This window comes from Epinephelus fuscoguttatus, linkage group LG14, assembly GCF_011397635.1.
Source record: "Epinephelus fuscoguttatus linkage group LG14, E.fuscoguttatus.final_Chr_v1".
Lineage (NCBI taxonomy): Eukaryota > Metazoa > Chordata > Actinopteri > Perciformes > Serranidae > Epinephelus > Epinephelus fuscoguttatus.
The window spans coordinates 23405606-23427015 of NC_064765.1; the positions used below are offsets into that span (position 1 = coordinate 23405606).

Here is a 21410-nt window from a genome sequence, read left to right on the forward strand (position 1 = left end):
GCCATTGTAAATGTGTGTTGTTAAATTATACCATGGCCATGCCACATAATGGGTGTAATGGAAACTAATCTTTTCTAATGAAAAGGCTGAATTAGAAATTTGATCCCAAATGTACTGCATGGCAGGCTAGACTTATCACTGAACTTCTTTTTTACATTCAGTGTGATGAGCCGTCTAATTCTGCGGGGAGCTTCCCCGCTGGGTCTGCACAGACTGTTAACTCTTTGCTCTCCACAGCGGGAAGTTTAGACAACTCTCTCACATCCCTCACTGACAGTAGCTCTGTCATTAGCCATTTGCTTCTCTCAACATCCTGAACTCAGCCCTCTTATAAGAACTAGATCTGCCCAGTGCGGCCCAGACAGTTTACGTCAGACAAACAGCAGCGCCTGTATCACAAGAGGCTCTCTCTTTCCTGCCAGCAGCATCTCTAGAACAGGAAGGAGCAAGAGGGGAGGATCAATAGATGTGATCTGCTTCTTGGCCAGCGCTATCTTGTGGTGCCGCTGGAGCATGGGGCTCATGTTGTCGTAGTGGAGTGAGCTCATAGCTTTATAAAGACTACAGTGACATCGCTGTGGAGCGGCTAAATATAATCCTCTGCTGGAGACTGAAAAACTTAATTGCCCAGGCCACAGAGCAGCATGGTCCCCCCCAGTGGTAACCCTGCACGAGCCCCCAGCCTACGGACTATTGATCCAGGGCCCTCGCTCTCCATTGGTACCATAAACACCGCTCTCTCTCTCTGTCTCTCTTTCTCTATCTCTTCTCTCTCTCCCCCTCATGTATCGCTTACTTTCTCTTCCCCTCTTTTCCTGTTTTTCTGTCTCCTCCACTTCCCTTTTGTTTGCCTCCATAGATCTGCACATCATAAATCTCTGTCAGCTTCTCCTGAGTGTCTGGCATATCCGTTAATAAAGAGGCCCCTCCCCTCCCTTCAGGTCCAGCCCCTCCGCTCCCTCCTCTCTCTGCCAGAGCAGGACTAATGAATGAGAAACTCCAAAATTAGGGGCCTCTCCCTCACAGATTAGAATGGGTCCCTATGGAGTGCCGGGCTTGCCTCCAACCAAACCACAGCCATCAAAACCCCCACCCACCCACCCCTACTCTTCTCCCTGCTATATTTCCATCTTTCATATTCTGTCTGCAACACAAACACACACTCTGACCAATGAGCACATAAGCCAATGCAACATTGATACAGATACACATGCACATTACCCCAAGAGTCTTTTGGCCCTTTATTCCCCTGATGGTCATTAACCTGGGACCAGTTAGACAGAGAGGCGTCCTCCATATTTCAGCTAAGTGTGTTTTGGAATCTCCATTCCCCTCATTTCTCCCAAGAGCCACCCCAACCCCTGTCTGAGTCCCTTTTCATTTCCATTTTCCCCTGTGAAAACACACACTAGGCACCCTTGGTGGCACACACACTACCGAACATATTTCTGGGACTTTAGTCGGGCTGTGCAGAATTTCAGCGTGGTGTCTGCTCTCCTAAAAATGAATCCCCGGCTGTGTGTTGGAGCGGTAAAAGGTGGCAGTGGCCCCTGGAGGAGAGGTCAGCGTGGCAGCTGCCAGTGGGTTCTTGCTGTGGCGGGGAGGCTGAGCCCGACTGCGAGGAGGTCTGTCAGGAGCTAATTGAGTTCGTCCTACCAGCGCTGACTCTGGGGCCAGTGGCTTATCAGGCCACATCGCCTGGGGCCCTCCAGACAGATCTGCCCCTACCGGGGCATCTGATATCACGATCACCCTGCCTGCAGATGTCAACCCCCACCTCCACCACCCGCCCCTTCCCCTCCACTTGCCCAGTCTGATCAGGTAGCAAGGATGTGACACTCCGGGATGAGGTTAGCAAATGTTATAAAATGGTGTTTTTGGCATCTGGTGGCCTTGAGAGTGAAAAGGACATCAGGAATTTGCTCACTCTTTGAGTTGAGCCTCTAGCACGGGTTTGTGTGTGTGCTTGTGATTTACACATGAAGCGGAGCGAAAGCTGTAGTTACCCAGAGAACAGCGGAGGATGTCAGTATCCTCCTGAAGTGAGCAGGAAGCTCTCAGCAGGAATACTTACAAATTGGCTCAATTACATCCTGAATGTTCTGCGTTCTTACGACGGTGTCATCCAACGTTCAGGGTTTTTCGCTCGCAGGCGAGAGAGACGTGAGAGAATGAGCGCTCCTCGGTTCTCCTCTTGGAAGTGGAGGAACAGAGAGTGCGAGACGAGCTGCCAGATCATTAGGCCAGCTAATCCTGGTCACAGCAGCACCAGTGGAATGATATTAGGGATCTGAAATGCTGTTAGGAGGGCCAGGTGGAATCAGATTAAAACCAAACTGCGCAGTGTGCGTTTGCGGGCCCATAACCCACTACTCAGCATGAATTTTGATCAGTACAAAGGGAACAAAAGGAGGAGGAACAGAGAGAGAAAAGGCGAGAGGGAGAGATACTGTATCTTAGACGAGCGCTGCTCCTTTGGGCAGCCAGGCAGCAGAATTTGAAATGCTCTTACCTTGAGGAAGGAAGGAAGTTAGAACTATAGATTTTACAGCATCAAGTCTCAGTTAGTTCGGCAGACCCTTTCCTGTCGGCTCTGTCTGTGTAGCACCCAAACTAATTAGCACCTGCCCCACATATTGAATTATTTATTACAACTATTGCTGCTGTCAAACTATTTAATGCTCATAATTCATTTTCCCATACAATGGTATTTATAGATTTAAATTGGACCTGTCCCATTAGAGATTACGAATATTTATAGAAATATTTTAGACTATTTGATTAATACGCCAGGTTCAAGTGGTTAGTATTCCCTCAGTATCATTAATCAATATATGCAGGCTTGTTAAAAACATAAGCATAGCAGTGGTATAATGTGTCATAGCGAGCATGAGTTAAGGGGATTCTAGCCAGCACATTTATTATAAATGACCACATTGAGCTGGAGGGGAAACAGTTAAGACACTTATGCAATTATGCTAAGTGTCACCCTGAAGATGGCCTTTGAACCGGGGTTAAGCTTACTCTGAATTTGTGAAATAAAAGCTAAATGGAGCCATCTTGTGCTCCCGCGTTTTAATATATAGCCTTTAATAAGCCAAGTGCAGGTGCCCTATCGCACAGGTGCACATATCCATCTGAAACAGAGAACATAAAGCAGATGAACACAGAGCCGTGCATTAATTTATGGGGATGCAATCTGCATTCATTATCAAGAGCGGCAAGTTCTACTTTAGAAAGGCATGAAATGGAGTCACTTTTTCAATTTCTGTCTGCAAGGACATTTAAGAGTACATGTGGACCATTTTTAAAACAGCAAATCTGAATAACCGCCCCCGATGCCACCAGTAATAATAATTTTTTTCTTGCATTGTTTAAATTAAAGGCAGCTGAAAGGAAGACTAAATTGGACAGCATGTTCTCCAGCACAGTGGTAGTTGTGTATCAGTTTTATACAGTGAAGGCTTTATATTACAAGAAGAATTCCAGGAGTGCTCAGGCAAAGGGCTTATTCCACAAGGTCAACGGTTTTAACAGGGGGCATTTTTTATTATTTATTTTAGCAGTTAACCTTTTTGTGAATTTCCAGAAGTGGTAGGCACCTGGAGCTCCGATGAATATACATGACAGCAGGGAGGGAAACCTGGGAATGAGATTTAATTTGACACGCTGACCCCCATCTCCACGGGCCTAGGAAGCCAGGGTGAGAAAATAAGGTTGACCCACTGACCCCTGGGCCTGAACCCCTCTGTCACCCACCCTCACAATTAAATCAGCCTCAGAGAGCAAGAGGCAGTCCGGCCGACCGATAGGGGACACGGCGGAGGCCTCTCGTTTCCTGTTTCCTCTGAAGCACTCTTAGACAGACAGCTACTGTCCAATCAGGCAGAGAGAGCCCAGCAGGGAACGGCCCCCTCTCCCTGTGCTGATGGTAAACTGACATGTCAAATATGTAAACATTACCATTAGTTGGCAATATGCTAATGGAACTAATGTGCTAAGGCACAACTTCGGGCTGTCTAGCTGCCACTCACTAGGAGCCCCTGTGTCTGAATTTGCATAAGCCATGCAAGGCTCAATTTTGTTAATGCAAGCAAGTGCAGGTGACCTTTCACCCCTTCCGTGGTACCTAATGCAAAGGGGTGTGTGTGTATGTAAGTGTGCGACCTCGCCTTGACCCAAAGAGGTCACTATGTCTACACGGCATCCCCAATACATTGAGTTATCCATCTCCTCCAGCAGTCCACCCCTTTAGTTCACTCTCTTAGCGGATGGAAAAAATGAGCTGAACATGTCCAGGCTACGTTTTTACCCCCATTGTTCTCCCAGTGCAATTTCAAGTTAAAGGTTATAGAGTGAGACTGAAACAGATTTATATGGGCAAGGAAGGCTTCAGAGTGCATTTTGTGGCCACAGCCAAAAGGCTGCACTTTAGTCTGCACACGTTACAGCATCATATTCCATGTACTCCAAAATACAGTTATTAGGCAGACAGTGAAAAAGTCAATATCTTGCCATCATGTTTCCTTTTGGTTGACTGCTGACTCAAGGAGACAAGCCAAGGTCCACTCTGTGCTCTAAACTATGGAGATGCCCCAGACTTGATGCGCTCTGTGTGTGTTTGTGTGTGCACTTGCGTGTTAAGTTATTTGAGTGCTCTCTCCTCTCTCTATCTCTCCCCGTCTCTCTCTTCCACTTTCCTTTCTCTCTGTCTGTGTGTTTGTACTGTGTTTGGGCATGTGTGCAGCGGTGTGTGTGGACGTGCGTGTTGTAGTTGTGTGTAGTTGTACACTGGAGCGCTTTTTCAGCTGTCGTGGTGTGTGGCTAATGAAGCACTTAGGATCCTCCCTCTGGTTCACTGGTTTATAGGGAAGGTTAGGACACATAGAGGTGTAAAGAACAGAACATTGGAAAGACTAAAAAAACAGACACATGACAAACGTAGATACGCAATCAAGGGTTGCAACGGTGTAAGATTTTTATGGTACGGTAAATGTCTCAGAAAATATCACGGTATTACACGGTTATTATTATCAGTTACAAAGACCCTTAAAGGAATGATAACAGAAGTTTTTTTTTGGTTGAACAAAAGCTTTAAAAGTCTGACAGGCAGTCAAGGAGAAAAGATGATGCGCAGGTGAGATTCTCCATCTGCTTGCTTTTTTTTTTCCTCCAATACAACATTGTAAATAAGCAAATGTTCATGGTATCATAACAGTCAATTTTCATTTTATACCACTGCAACCCTATATGCAAAACATTTAATTGGGATTTAGCTAATAAAAACTGTCTGACCACAAAAATCCTACCTACCATGATACTATGCAGGATTTTCCTAATAAATAAGGTATAGACAGAAGTATTTCCTCTCAATCATCACATATGACCCCCTTAGAAGTGTGTGGCGGTGTATTAATCTGCAGAGACCCTGTCTTCTGGCTGCATTTTCCTCTTTCTTTGCTGTGTTCGGGACATTTATTTATTTATTTACCCTTTAATTAATCAGGAAGTCCCATTGAGATTAAAAATCACTTTTACAAGAGAGACCTGCCCAAGGTAGCAACCAATTGAAACACATTTAAAATGCAACAAATACAGCATATAATACAAAAATCCACAATGAAACAACAACTATTCAAACATAGTGGCTTCTCAAGAAAAAAAGCATATCATCACATTCTTTATGATGCCCTTAAATTCATCAGTGGATACAAGTGTTTCTAATTTTAGATCTTATGGGCAAAGCACCAGGAGACATTGGAACTTTATGTAAAGGTAGCAAGTGCGACCAAGTGCCAGACCATAGGCAGCAAGCAAGCTACAAAAATTGTGGGCGCAGCGACCAAGAAACGCAAATATAGCAAAAAAGAATCTGGGGTTGGCTTCACTTTTGCTGGCAATACTGTTTACAAACAGTACCTGATAACTCCCACAAAGCATATTTAAATGTAAAGAGCATTTATGTTGTAATTGTCACAAATTGCCACAGAATCATAATAATTTGTACCTTATGTCTGCTGAGTATTTTGCTGTTTAGGCATGTATGTCACTCCACTGGTTGATGAGATTCATTTGTACTCTCCAAAGACCTCTGCTAATCATCTTCCTCTTCTCCTCCTCCCTCTCCCATCAACCCTCCCCCTCCGTCTCTCACCCTGTCCCTCAGGCTGCTGAATAGAATGGCCGCTGATGACCGGCACCTACCCTCCAGTTGTGGGTCCTACATCAAGACAGAGCCGTCCAGTCCCTCCTCGGTCATTGACACGGTCAGCCACCACAGCCCCAGCGGCAACTCAGACGCCAGTGGTGGCTATGTCAGCGCCATGAACAGCCACTCAAACGGCCTGGACTCTCCTCCTATGTTCACCCCCAGCGGGCTCGGGGCCGGCACCTGCCGCAAGCGCTATGACGACTGCTCCAGCACCATCATGGAGGACTCGTCCATAAAGTGCGAATACATGTTGAACTCCCTCCCCAAGAGGCTGTGCCTGGTCTGTGGAGATATAGCCTCGGGGTATCACTATGGGGTGGCCTCATGTGAGGCCTGCAAAGCCTTTTTTAAAAGGACAATACAAGGTATTTTTCTCCTCTCACCTCCCCCCCCTACAAACACTCAATACGAGTTACTTCATCCGCTGCATCACCAGACATAAAAACACCCTGCATACAAGACACCTTTGGCCTCACAACAACACTGAAACATACTCAGTCCAAGCAATTTGCTATGTAAAAAAAATCACTGGAGTGTGAAACATGTCTTCTCTGCCTCCTGAGACCAGCAGCCTCCATAAAGATGTTTGTTTTTGATTCCATTAGAATCTACCGAACTACGACAGGATGACATTACAAACTTATTTAGTGATTATCAAATAACTGCATTTTAAAAACATCCACTGCACTGGTTTAAAAAAAAAAATAAACAGAAACCAGAAGGATATTTTGACATGGGACAGCTCACAAATGTAGGTATGATCACATCATCTGTCATGGTTGGTGGTGTATGGTGGCCATGACATCATCGCTCAGAGGTCAGATTTGGCGGAGTGTAGGGGCTGTTTGCCCAGATGCCTTGGGGGGGCTCAGAGAATGTGCTTTATTATCCCTGTCCTGTTTTGTGTTTGTGTGCATGAGTGTGTGTGCATGTGTGACTTGGGACTAGGGTGCGATTGGCTATCTGCAAGGCATAATGTATCACAGCTTCTCATTAGAGAGGCAATGAAAGGCCCCCCACTGTGAAACTGTGCGCTCTGCTCCAGATTAATCAGGAAGACGGAGATATTGTTGAGCCTGGAAAAAAAAAATCCGCACAACAGGCACAGCTGCCCAGGTCTAAGCTCTGCCGGCTTAGCAGTGCAATAAATACAGTGGAAAAACTAGATAAAATAGGTAAAACGAGCCAAAGGGTTGAGGTATGGTGAGATTAGATGATTGAGAGTGGAAGAATTTGATATTTAAACTAAAGAATCTGACATGTTTTATCCATTGCTTTCCGTAAATTTTCATCAACAAATGATTGCAGGCATTATATGGAGATCAGGCTGTCTGTCTGCTTGTTAGGTGTTGATTTTGGACCTTACAGCCCTATCAGCTTTAGACAGTCTATGTACCTTTTGCAGGCAAACAAAAGCATTAGGCCAAATCCTCCTGTTTACCCATGCTGCCATCAGCAATCCTGTCTATTGACAAAAGATGAACATTTTTTCTCAAGTAACATAACTGGGCTTTTGTCCCCTCACTAAAAGTACACTGACGGCAACACAATGGAACAGAAAAAAGGCATTGGGGAAGAAAGAGACATCTTAAGTGGAGCAATGGCCCAAACAATTAAGAGGAAGGTACATGGAAAAAAATTGAAAGCTCCTCTTTTTTTCCCCCCTCACTTTGCATTGTCGATTTGAAATCCCTCTCTTTCTCTTCTTGGAGGGCTGCCTGTAATGGAGCTAATCTGCCGTCGTTTGTCCGAGCCACAGGAGTTTTGTCAATAACAATCAGCGTTTGGAAAGTGTAATTAAGGCCGAGGCTTTTCATTAGGAAGAAGGGAGGGGGCCGTCTCCAGGGACGGGCATGCCAATTAGAAACTCAGGCACGCGTCGCCGGGTAATTTCAGGGAAAGGAGGGGAAAAAAACCCAGGACTTCTTTAGATTGGAGAGGGACCCTGCTGCTCTTTCAGAGGAGAGGAGGAGAGGCTTAATGGCATAATAATCAGACAGGGGTCCCAGGCAGAGAAGGCAGGAGGACGCAGGGACTTTTTGGGGGAGGTGAAAGCCTTTTCCGAAATGATAAAAGAAACACATGCAGGATTGCTAGAGGAAAATGGAGGCAGTAAATAGCGGGATGTAGAGCCCTTGAAAGAATAAGAGGGTGCCGTTGATGAGAACTGATTAATTAAAGGAATAACGAGGCAGTCAAGGGTGGAGTGTGAGACGGCCCTCTCTAATGAGAGGAAAACAAAGGAGCTGTCTTTGCCAGCCCTTTATCACATTGTTCTATAGCACTTAGGGCAAACAACATGCTAAGTTAATGTTAACCACGTACATGACAGTTTCTTTATCACCTTGCACTCACCTTGTGTGTATTTTCTCGTAATACAGTGGCTAATTCTCAATTGGAGATTTGTAGTTGTTTTTAAAAAATATTAATATATAATTTTTCAATTTAGTTGTATTTGAGATGTTTAGACTATGAGTACCAGCATTTATTCACTGAGCAACTTCACATCTTTGTTCCATTTCCTGCTCCGGCCTCCGCTTCCTCTGCTGATGCCCTTACCTTTTCAACAAAAGCGGATGGAAAATCCATCTTCCGTCACCTATTCATCCAGTGAAAAGCCCCTTGAACTCCTACGTGGAGATAGTTACATTAGTCAAGGCCAGGCTGAAATTAATGTCAACCTGGATCTCCATCCATCCCAGAAATACCTCTGTTCTCATTGCTCCCTAATCATCCCGCAATTCCTGCGCCTCACGTGCTCCACCAATCAAAAACATAAATCTCTTATTGAACCCTGTTTTCTTCCCATTTTGAACCCGAGTGCAAAAATTGCTTGAAAACCAACTGAACTCGGTGCCCCTCTTTTTATATGAAGTAATAGACCTTGACAGTAAGCCTGTAAAAGTCGGTTTAGATTTTGATGAGAAATACCTGCCATTTTACTGTAATTTACTTACAAGACCTGACTTTCCCCTCTGTGCCCTGGCATGGGTCCTGAAAAGCCATAAAATAGATTGAGACAGATACTTATCAAGAGAAGAAGGAGGGAAATCTTTTTCTTCTCCCTTCACTCTGTAATGTTATTGGTAACCATACCATAACCTCTCTAAAGACAGATAAACCCGAGCATGGCCTTCAGGTTAAAGGGGTTCCCGCCAGTATGCTTCATTTCTGAAAGTGAAACTGGCCGTTGTATTACTCTACAAGGCAGCATTTCCAGCCATCATTTCTGAATGACAAGGTTTTGTAAAACATTTACAGTAAAAGGTGTGCCCCTTTTAAGTCAGTGTTTTTATTTAATGTAACTAAAAAATACAAATTAAATCAGTGCTTATGTGACACTTTTTGTAACTACTCTTCAGGGGACTGTAGTGCTAAAGTAGATGTAAAAACATCATACAGTCTTATTCAGAGCCACAAAGCATTTGTTTCAGTTTATTTTACATACTTCTGTTTAGTTATCTTCAGGTAGAAATAGTGTAATCATCTCTCGGGTGGGCATTATCATCAGTGAGACAAGAAACACCTAAAGACAGCTACAAACAATATCCCAGCTGGCACCAAATGTCCATATACGTCAAAAAGATATTGGACTCTTACATCGGACAGACGTTAAATTTAGGTTTACGTTATTTAAATGTCTAATAATGTTCGATTTTCATGCAGTGTGAATGTGAATGAATTGTGTTTAACGGTGGGTCTTCTTCCCCATACGTTACAACTGAATCTCGTCATTCTACGTCAAGATGACATTGGTATGAGACGTTTAGGAGACGTTGGATTTTGGTTACTTAACAACACAACTTAAAATCAACAAAATATCAACATCATCTGTTATCAGTGTTCTACGTCAAATTGTCGTTGGCACTAAATGACATTAAATGTTGGACACCCGACATCGCAACCTAAATCCAACCAAATATAAACATCTAACGACGCTGGTGGCCAGCTGGGATCATTCATTCACATAAAGACAACGAAAGTATCTCACAGTAATAAAGCCTATTCTGTTCAAAGTAAAAAGGTAAATGCATAAACATAAATACCTATAAGGTCGTTTTTCATTTAACAGTTGCATTTGAAACCAAATCAAATTGACAACCTAAATTACAGGTATATTTTGCAGATAGTATAAATTAAGTATTTGCCCTAATGATGACTTAACACAATTGAATTACAGGTCTCTTACAAGTGTGGTCAAAAAGGTAACTGATAAAACCAACCTTTAGTGTTTGCATGTGTATTAAAATACCTGAAAACAAATTGGGAGTCAAAACAAGTTACAGTTGGTCAGTGGGGCTACAGTTTTGTTTAGATTGTGCCTTTAATATCAACATTGCTTGGATATTTTTCATCTTTCATCACTATGAATTTATGTTAATAAAAACAACAGGCCAAGAGGGCTCATTTAGATCTGCTAAGGGGCGTTAGACATGTTTTGAAGTGGGACTTACTGTATGGACACTGATACCGAAACACTCGCTCTCCTAAATATAAACCAAATGTAGAGATGAAAAATTGGTTAATCCACCCCTCTCTCTGCATTGAGCTATGAGAAGCCCCCTCTGACAGAACATCAGACACACAGAGGACTTGACAGGACAGGTGGACACAGTAGCACAGCAGCATGTGAGTGTGCGTTTGTTTTTGTTTCTGGAGTGTGCGATATCAAAGGGCTAACTCTCTTAGTTAGCCACCAGGTGTGGGTTGGTGCACGTGTCCCCAGCACCCCTGAGAACGGGAAGGGAGGGGAGGTGGAGAGAAAAATACCCCCATAAACACAGCGTCCTCAGGGGACACACAGGGTCAACTGTGCCTGGTTGAGTTGTGCAAACAAACCTGCAGCATAACATGAAGTGAATGAAGTGATAAGTAAAGATTTTTCAGATTTGAAAATCAAAATCAATGTTTCTTTCATGTATTAAGTTCTTTACATCCCAGCAAATTGTTGATTGGTTAGTCTGTAATAGGAATAGGAACGCAAACCAAAAAGACCTCAATGAATTGATTCCAGCGCAGGGTGGCACTGATTGCCTCCTCCCAGCATATGGGAGACAGATAGGATTATTATGGTCTGGTTCTGCTATGACAACAGAGAAAACAGACAGAGGAAAGACAATCAGAGCTCATCAGCCGCTTCCCTCACACCTTTATTTACCCCAATCCCAAAGAGATGAGGAGAATTAGCATAATGATTTCTAACCCAGATATAAGGAGGAATTTCTAATTATTTATAACATCTTGGGACCCTCCACTTGATCTGTCCAATAATGTTAACATAATTGCATAAGTTGTCAAAGGATGTTGGAGGGCTAGTGGAGGAACACCGGCGGAATATTACACAGCTTTCTGTTGCTCTGTACAGAAAATATGGAGCGCAGGGCAGAGCTGTGGAGCAGCTGCAGGATGTTGGGACACAATCCTGATGTGTTTGAGCATTTTTTAAACACAGTGTAAATGTGAACTTGCTGAATCTGTCACAGGGGTTCTGTACTGTATGTGTGTATTTAGTAGGTTAAACAGAAAGCATATTTGCTTACATATTATTTACTTATGAGACTCCCTAAAAACTTTCACCCAGATAAGTGTGATTTTGCAGGATGTAGCAGGGCACGATTTGGCTGTCTCAGCCCATGATACCTTACACGATTACCTGTGTGCACCTTTATCAGAATGCAGAATAAAAATCCTGAATTATTTTGGTTTGATGAAAATAAGAAGTTGGACTTAGTGGCAAAGTATGGGCTAGATTTATTTCTAAAGCCTGGAAATTAGGCAAGCTAGACTGAATAATACACAATAAGTACAAGGCACACAGAATTTATACTATTCATGTTTTTCTATAATTTGTATATTTGGTCTAAAGCCTATGTACATGGAAATTGATAGTCTGCCTTGTGAGCCCATTTTGGCATCTATTGATACAAGATACTACGTTGTTATCAGAATACATAAGTCCCCCATCTGAAGAGATTTTCCTTGTTGAAAAGAATTTAGTCCATCTAAATGTCAGCATAATTTAGCAGTGATTAGTTGTACATATTTTCCAGTATAATGTTGTGATGGTCAATTTGAGAATATATCAGCAGCCTTTTGAAAATCAGCTGTACAAAGAGCAAATATCTACGTGTATCTTCGTAAATTGATGAGGTTTAATCTTGGGGTTGGGGCAAAGATGTTAATACACAACTTTGTAGATCATAGTTAGCTTATCCAAAAAGTGCAGAGATGACCCAATGCAGGCCGACGAGAAAGTGTACACACAACAGGATGGATGAAATTCGTCCTGCTACTTACCTGCATTTTAGTGAAGGAAAAAATATATAAGTAATCATCATGATTAAATTAGATTTTTATATTACTCAATAGTTTATTTCACTGTACTAACAAAGACGTAAACCCTGGGTTAAACGAAAAGTTCAGGAAAAATCCCAATGTCAAAAGCTTTAAAACTGAAAGCCCATTCAAAAGGAAGGATAATTCAGATTCTGAAGCTGAAGCAACCATTATATTGAAACCCTTTATTGAAAACCCCTGAATGCAGTAAAATGTAGGGAATCAGACAGAAGCGAAGGCATTGCCTCACATCTCCTGCCCTTTCTGCTGCTAATGCTAGAGTAGAGCAGAACCGGCTCTTTTATTGTGTAGCAATGAAACTCTTTTTCATTGCTCCGTTCTGGAATCAGACGCTGCAGCTGAATAATGCATAAGGCCTCTTGCCTGTACACTATGTAAATAGTCAACAATGGCAACAGTGGTAACAACAGGTTTGGGTCTGCTGGAGTATTATGTAAAGTGGTCAGAGGCAGCGTGTCTGGCTCTCTAGCCCGCTATTGAGGCAGTGGCAGGCCCCTCTGAGCGCAGGGGGACATGGCCTGCGCCCGGGGCCCGGAGGGGACACGCACAGAATTAATGAGGCCAATTTAGTGTTGGACCTGGGTGGCGTCTACTGATGGGTCCTGAAGGACTATTGTAGCTTTACCTCCACCCCACACCCCCACCCTTTACCTCTTACTCCCAGCTTCTCCTCCTGCCGTGGCCCTCAGTGCTGGAAGGCTCTGTGCTCGCTGGAGAACACCTGAGCCACCTGCAGAAATGGTTTCTATAGGAATCTATGTGCTTAACAAGTGTGGTTGGCAAAAGATGATTTATTATAGTCCATTTGAGGGTACACACCGGTATTTATTTCATCACTAGCAGCACCTTAATTACCATTAGGTTCCCTTTAGTGCCTGCTGAAATGCTTCCACCTCATATTCTACTAAAAATGTCAATATTTCCACACACATTTTGTTTTAAATTCAATTTTTTTGGATCTTTATCAACTGATTTGTCGGTGGTGACCATGTGCTTTTCTTCTCTTCCTCCTCCTCAGGTAACATAGAATACAGCTGTCCTGCCACAAATGAGTGTGAGATCACAAAACGAAGACGCAAATCATGTCAGGCTTGTCGCTTCATGAAATGCCTCAAAGTGGGGATGCTCAAAGAAGGTAAGAAGAGTAAGAGCATTTTTTATTATTCCTACACCCACAGATAAATATACTGTACGTATTTTCTTTTATTGTTTATGACTTTCATATAACATTAACACATTTAGAGAAACTCCCACTGATCTGATAAGGAAGCAACATTACAGCATTACAGACTCATAGTTGTTTGGTTCAGTCCCACACTGCTTCCTCAATGAGTCAGAGTGAGAGATGCATGCAACTGGCTGGCCTCGACACCGGTTCCCAGCCCCCCTGTCCTCCCCCTACCTACACAGCAGTAAATAAATGTGCAGTTGAGCTGGGGACGGAAATATGCTGAATAGGTTGATCCTGCCGTCTGAGTAATAGAAATGTAACCATATTCCGCCTGGAAAGGCTCAGGCTGGGTCCCTGAGCACACACCGGGCACAGTCTCAGCTCTCCTTGGCGTATTGATCCACTAAATGTTTTCCGAACATCTCAGCTCTCTTCCTGTGGATGGTTTTTTAAAGTCACGCCAGCAGGGAATTCAGTGACAATTAAACATGCTTCCGATGGATTTGTCTGGCTGGGTTTCTCCCCCCTCTGCTGCCCTGACTGAGCCCCCTGAGACCCCGAGGCTTGGCACCTATCCATTCTCTCATAGCCTGCTGCATCAGTGGATGCATTCTCACCTGCCTCTCTGTCTCCTCCTCACTTGTTGGTTGCTCCAAAAGAGCCAGACAAATGAATAATGAAAGATATATGGCTAGGGGGTGAAGTGGCGGTGTTATATTTATTCAAGCCTCCTCTGGGAGTAGCTCAGGGACTCTGTAAGGAAACGTGTTTTCCTCGAGTGCTGATGAGTGTGGGTCAGGTAGCACTTATGTTGTGCAAAGTATGATTGTCCCTCGTGTTTATACAGTGGTATAAATACTGCCGGGTAGAAGCTCTGATAAATGAATTTCTGCACAAACTTCCTCTTTTAAGTTCTCTGTCAAGCTCTGTGCAGTATATATATAGTATATCCCGCCATTATTCCTCCCATTATTCATTGGAGAGCAGGATTTATAGATGCATATATATCTGGTCGCCACCTGAAGCCAGAGTCATAGCCCGTATGGATCTCCACACAGTAACAGAATCCCCTGGACTGCATGCAGCCAGATAAAGCCTCAGTGCCAGAAAGACAGAGTAATCGCATTACTATCTGATGAAAAATTTATGCCAATATATCATCTTGGAGAATAAGAGACTACAAAAATATGTAGCCGTGGCTATAAATGAATGACCAGTGTCAGGTCAGAGTAAAAAGAGTGTAAAACTCAAATATGCAGACTTCGGCTAAGCCCGAGGTTCTAATGCTGCACACTTCTGTGTATTCAGCACATTCCCAGAATAAGAATGACCCTACTCTTTTACACAGCGGCTGTCATCGCCACACAGCAGCTATTATCACAGGCTGATTGAAGTCCTGCGCAGATGTTGTCACAGATCCCTCTAAAATAACTGATTTCTGTCACAATAGAAATGATTATTATTAAAATCACACATTTGTCATGATTAATGGAGAAATGAGAGGTGCATTTCTGCCCTGAGGCCCGGCACTTTTAAAGTGTCACCAAGACGAAATGGAAAGAGAGACACATGGTCCCTGTCCACTGTAAGCTCTGTGAAGCCGTCGGCTCAACGCCATGCTCAGGCCCAGGGTGTGGAGATGGCCACCACTCATGTGACTGAGGTTGCCACTTACTTTCATTACTGCAGAAAGGTCACATTGTGTCTCAATGGAAAATCACCTAATTATAACTTTACAGCTCCAACAAAGTACAGTGCTGCCCCCCAATGAAGCAGAAGTTTAAATCCATCACTGTCCCTGAAATAATAACATCAGACATCTTCTGAGGAAGTTAAGATATTTTTGTTTATAGTCCCACTAGTAAAATTTATATCCTATCCGTATCTATGGAGCGAGCACAAAAGCTGCAATCATAACATTCATATCTCAAAGTGCGGTAACAGGTATAAGAAGAGTGGTCTTTGAAGATCGGCAGTCTGATTACAGGAGACCGGCGTGAACTCTGTGTTGAGTCGCTGCACTTTCCCTCGACTGTATAAAGGAGGAAGTGATCAATAGAAGAAAACGGATCAGAGCTTAGAGCAAGAGAGAAGACAAGATACTATTGAGAGATTGCATTGACATCATTCAGTGGCGGTTGCTCTTTGCACTGACTTCCTTTCTCCATCGCTCACTAACACACAGATCCCTCCACACATGGTTGCACACATACACCAGTGCAGACATGTATGTTTTATTTCTGTAAAGTTACATATACATATTTTTATCCACACATCTTCAGCATGGAGCAAATACAATAGCTTCTGGCTCCATTGTCCTCACGGTGTAATAGTGCTCTTTGTAACGGTACAAAGTATCTTGTCTTATTGTAGAGTAAGAGTGTGACAGTCATGAACATTTGCTGAACAAAGGAGCAAAGTGTGTCTCTGCTGATATACAATACACCTCTCATTGTTCGGCAGGCTGGCATGCAAAGGACAACCACATCCCACAATAGCCATGTCATAGCCACATACGCAACATACAGGACATAAACCACACTACGCTCACATGTATAGTGTCTGAAATACTAGACACCTAAATGTCCACATGTGTTGCAGGCTGTCTGTACCAGTAAGGCATATACAGTCTGCATCCACAATACAGTACATTTACAATAGTGTAATTTAGAGCAATGTAAAGTGTAGTTTAAATACCGTTTAGTCGTTTCAATTAGCAGTACGAGCAGGGATGTGAGCTCACTGGGGATATTGTAGCTAACCTGTAAATGGACTATGTGACGAGGGTGTCAGTATGGCAGCCCCTGGGGTCAGCAGAAGGGGAGGAGGGCAATGCGTGACAATTTTTCCGCTACCCTCGCTCATCACCACTCGTGATTAAAAATGCTGCGACACACTTACAAGCATGCAAAGCTGGCAACAGGGGCCCTTTGAAATAGTGCTGACGGCAGTTTAGCGGGGCGGCTTCCTTGAAAGGCAAGGTTCACCATGCCTTGCCATGTGGCCTTCTGATTTTCCCAGCTAAAATAGGGTCCGCCTAAGCCCCCCTTGGCATTGCCAACCATCCCAGACATCCTGACACTTTCCCCCATGGAGAGACACCCAGAACAGGTGAGAGACTCAAAATAAGGGCCCCTACCACCATGGCCGGCCACACAAAGTGAGTGAAGACAGGCCCTTTTGTAGGAGTGTACTCGGGAGGGGATTATTATTGTTTTTGGAGAGAAAGAAGAGCCCTAGGTCAGCTGGCCCCAGCCCCCACCCCGAGGCCTGCGCTAATCCGTGCACAAATGCCAGCCGCCTTGGCCCAAAGCCCTCTCCCCCTGCACCCTGCTTTGAAGAGATGATACCCGAGCTCACCCGCTGCTACTCTCACTGCACTGTGTAGTGGGCCATAAAACAGTGAGATGACTTTGGATGAGGTAGTACTCAACTCTCTTTACACATTTATAACACTCTTACTGTTTACTTTGGAGGGAGCACAACAGAGTCAGAAGCTTCGGGTGCCACCAAAGGGACATATGAACCTCACAAAGGCGCCCATAAAGTCCCCGCCAATAGCGCCCAACAGCACGAGTGACTGAAACTGTCTAGCTGCTCTTAATCACTCCCTCTTCCTCTCTGTCTGTATCTGGCCCTGTTGGACAGTAAAATGAGACAGGTTAGTGCCAAGCTTTAATTCCTGTCAGCATCTGTTAATTATGGCCAGGACTGTTCTAATTAAAAGAGGCACCCATCTACCTTCATCACTGGCTTTACACTGGCTGACACAGCCACATGACTCAACCGGCAGAGAGGATCATGGAGAGCAGAGGCGCAGCCAACTGGCAGCGGCCAGGCTCATCGGGAGAGCCGGAAGAAACCGTAGAAAGTGGTGACATCACGTTTGACAATGAGAGGAATTTTCCATCCCTACAGTAGTGACGGCACCATCACAGCTGAATCTGAAACTTTTTTAAGCGCTTAAATCCAAGCAGCAAGTGGAGGGTGTTTGAAGAGTATTCTCAAGACGCCTTCACAGAAAAAAAAAATCCTTCTTTATATGTTACACATAAAAACGAAATTGTCATGGTGTGTGTGTAAAGCACAGGTAGTTGCCATCAGATGATTCCCTGGTGCTTACTGGGAAGGATGAGGCTCTGTTGGGAATTGGGGGTAATTAGGTTAGTGGGTTGTCAGTGTCAGGAAATTGAAAGACAATCCTAATCAGATTTGTGTTTCTAGGGAATCAAATAATTTATATAAGTAGAAGAAATCTCTATTCTACAGTTACATGATAATACAGTTTACCGGACCCCCCTCCCCATGCGTGGAGTGTGTGGGAGAGGGGCCGATGGCCACGTAAGATAAGTGGCGAAAATCAAGAAGATATTTTGCATAAATCCACCGTTGAATTCCTCTTTGTTAAATGAAGGCCACCTTCTATCTTACATCATCTGATTTTCCTTCCTCCCCTCCTCCCATTCACCGAGCGACCTCCAATCACCGTGCATGGGACACATCCAAACTCATCCCCTCCAAGAGCACTTGCTGATGGGCAAATTGTATTAGGCTCATTTGCAGTGGCCACACAATGCCCAGGTTTGACACCGTCCTCCCTGTTATAAAGTGATGAAATCATCAAGGAAGTGCTCTGGCTGCGGGTGTTGTTCGCTCAAAGGACGCGGGCAGCTGACAAATTAACTCCTCCTCCACCGCAAGCATTTCATTGAGCCTTTTCTCCTCCACCCTTTAGTATTAAATTTGTTTGGGGAGCGGGGTGGGGGGTGGGGGTGGGGGTGGGGGGTGGGGTTACATTATGCATACAACGTAAATTGAAGGGATTCTCTCTCTTGACAGGATTAAGATATCAGGGATATTTAGGCTGCAGTGACACACTGGTCCAAATATGGGGATGTGGGATATAAATGTTTGCATACACTTGCATTTAATAACCAAACACCTGCCCGGTGGTATCAAATAAATAGAACAGCGTAGATGAAATATTTTAACTATGTTGAAAATTAATAGAATAGAAAAGACATCCAAATGGAAACATTCTTATCAAATAATGAGATAATAAATAACTTATGTTATGATGAGGCTGGCTTGACATTTACAGTATCAGTGTGGAACCTGGGCCCCTAGGTGTGGCTGGGGGTGATAAGGCCTCAGTGCTACTCCAGTGAAAGAGGGGTGAAATAAGGGTCTTTTATGGGAAAGCAATACCTAGTTATCTATCTGCGCTATGACAGCGGATGTTTTTGTACAGTGTGTGTGGGACTGTGTCTTTGCTCATAGGCTGGTCAAGTTTCTTTTTGCTGGATATAGCGAAGAACACACACCTGAGCTCGCACACCCGCCCCCACCCTAAACACACGAGCAAAGAAGGCATGTAGCTGGCAGCTAATTAGTATGCAGTCTGCCTCACCCCAAAAGCTAAATAATTAGAGGGCCAGTCTGTGAGATCATTGACCCTGCGTTAAATATTCATATGTTTAGACCTGCTCTGGGCTCAGCTGTGTCACAGTAGACCAGCCAGGCATGGACCACATATGGGAAGGCAGCCGTGCCTCTGACACATTCACACACACACACACACACACACACACACACACACACACACGCACACACGCACACTGGGGTGCAAGCTCATCCACGCAAACACACACACTTGTGCCACAATGCAGTCCTTTAACATTACTGCTTTTACACATGATCTGATACAGAATATGTTAGGGTGTCATCTCTTATCACAAACCTGCATGTTTGTTCTTGTGTAATAGATGAACACACGCTGACTAAAATATATATTAGCTTTTTTGGATTTATTTAAGTTTCATGTTTTTGCTATCCCTAAAAACATCTATTTTGAGCAAAAATACACTCTCTTAATCTCAAATCCCTCTTGTCGTTTCTCACCCAGGGGTTCGTCTGGACCGCGTGCGAGGGGGCCGACAGAAGTACAAGCGGAGGTTGGACACGGAAAACAATCCGTACCTGGGCTTGACGCTCCCCCCTCCCACCAAAAAGCCTCGTGAGTACTGCTCCGTCACTAGCCCACTGTCTCCCTCCTCCGAGGCCCCTCCTCTGCCAGGCCAGCATGCAGGTAAAACTGAGGCAAGGTTTCAGGCCAGCCTCATGTTCGTCCTGTCTCTGCCATGTTTGGGCAGTTGAGAGTTCATTGGTCAGAAAAAAAATAGGCCAGGTATTGTTCCGGTCAGAGCTGAGTTATAAGTCCATGAGCAGATGACCGATATTAAACAGTGTGCTCGAGGACACTAGTGTCTCGCATTTTCCGCACATACATTTTTCCACTTGCATGCATTCTGTAGGGATAAGAGCTTTCAGTGCCTTTCACTCCATCCATTAGTTTGCATAATGATCCAGAGAAAGAAGATGTGAAAGTGAGACCACCATTATGTCATGTGTTACAGTTTTCCCAGTGTTTATCGGTGCGGTGCATCTTTGTGCCTTGCTGAGCTTTGCAGTGATCTGACCTCTGACCTTTGCTTTGCTTTGACATCCTCCCCCTCCTTCCTCCTCTATCCTCAGTCACAAAGATAGTGTCTCACCTGTTGGTAGCCGAGCCAGAGAAGATCTATGCCATGCCTGACCCCACCATGCCGGAGAGCGACATCAAGGCTCTGACCACGCTGTGCGACCTGGCTGACCGCGAGCTAGTGGTCATCATCGGCTGGGCCAAGCACATCCCAGGTACACAACAAATGATTTTTGCTTCCTTTTCTGCTGTTTCTAAAATCCCCCACTTTAATTTTTTTCTGCCTCCTCCCCACACACTTTATGAATAATCATGTGCACTCACACACGTAGATAATTAATGATAGCAGCTCATACAGCCTTGGGGTGTGTGGAGGACGGAGGGCGTGCAAAATGGACATAGCTGTGCAAGACACAAATCAATAGAGTGCATCTAAAACCCCTGCACTGAGTGTAGAGGGGGACACAGACCCAGTGCCAAATGTATGTTGTAATCACCAGGGAGATTTAGAACAAAGTTGGGGACCTGCCCAACCAAACAAGACATCATATCACTCACACACATGCACATGGGAACACACACAAGCACACACACATTGAATTATTGATGGGCATAATCATGTTTCTTCCTCGCCCCATAGACGTTCTGATAGACGAGGTGTTAGGTTATAAGAGGCTGTTGAATTAAGGATACAGCGCTTCTCGTCAGCAGAGATTTTGCTTCCTTCAAGAGTTTTCCTCTGATTTTGACAGAGAACACATTGTTTAGCCGCTGCTTTTTTTTTTCTGCAACCGAGGCAGATTCTCCTTGATCTTGAGCTTGACCCCCATAACTCTATAACATTACAGTGCTGTAGGCATGGAGGTAACAAACTAAATGAATGTGTCCCTCAGCGGCACCTCCATAACCTCTTCTTCTCATCAGCATAACTTGGACAGGGACAGAGCTGTCAGCATGCGGGAAATGTGCGACACCACTACAGCACTGACGCACACACAGATACACTGTCTGCCTCTCACACACACACACACACACACACACACACACATGCACACATACATACAAGTGTGTGCTTGCTTTGGGATCGCATTAGTTAACTCAGAAGATAAATTTCAATCCCAGTTCCTATATTAGGAAGGTTCATTTATTTTCAGTAAAGTGGACTCCAGCTGACCTCAGGCAGGTGCATT

General features: G+C 44.3%; 1 protein-coding gene across 14 annotated transcripts in view; it reads left to right on the top strand.

Annotated features, from left to right (window-relative positions):
• esrrb (estrogen-related receptor beta) overlaps positions 1 to 21410 on the top strand; it is a 49297-nt gene that overhangs the window by 13335 nt on the left and 14552 nt on the right. For 11 of the 14 annotated variants that reach the window (XM_049596420.1, XM_049596425.1, XM_049596422.1 and 8 more), the window contains 4 exons: positions 6167 to 6576; positions 13587 to 13712; positions 19645 to 19827; positions 20274 to 20435. In XM_049596420.1, the coding sequence (XP_049452377.1) occupies positions 6167 to 6576; positions 13587 to 13712; positions 19645 to 19827; positions 20274 to 20435 (881 nt within the window). The remainder of the gene's footprint in view (positions 1 to 6166; positions 6577 to 13586; positions 13713 to 19644; positions 19828 to 20273; positions 20436 to 21410) is intronic. The other 3 variants (XM_049596417.1, XM_049596412.1, XM_049596418.1) reach the window with 3 other exon arrangements.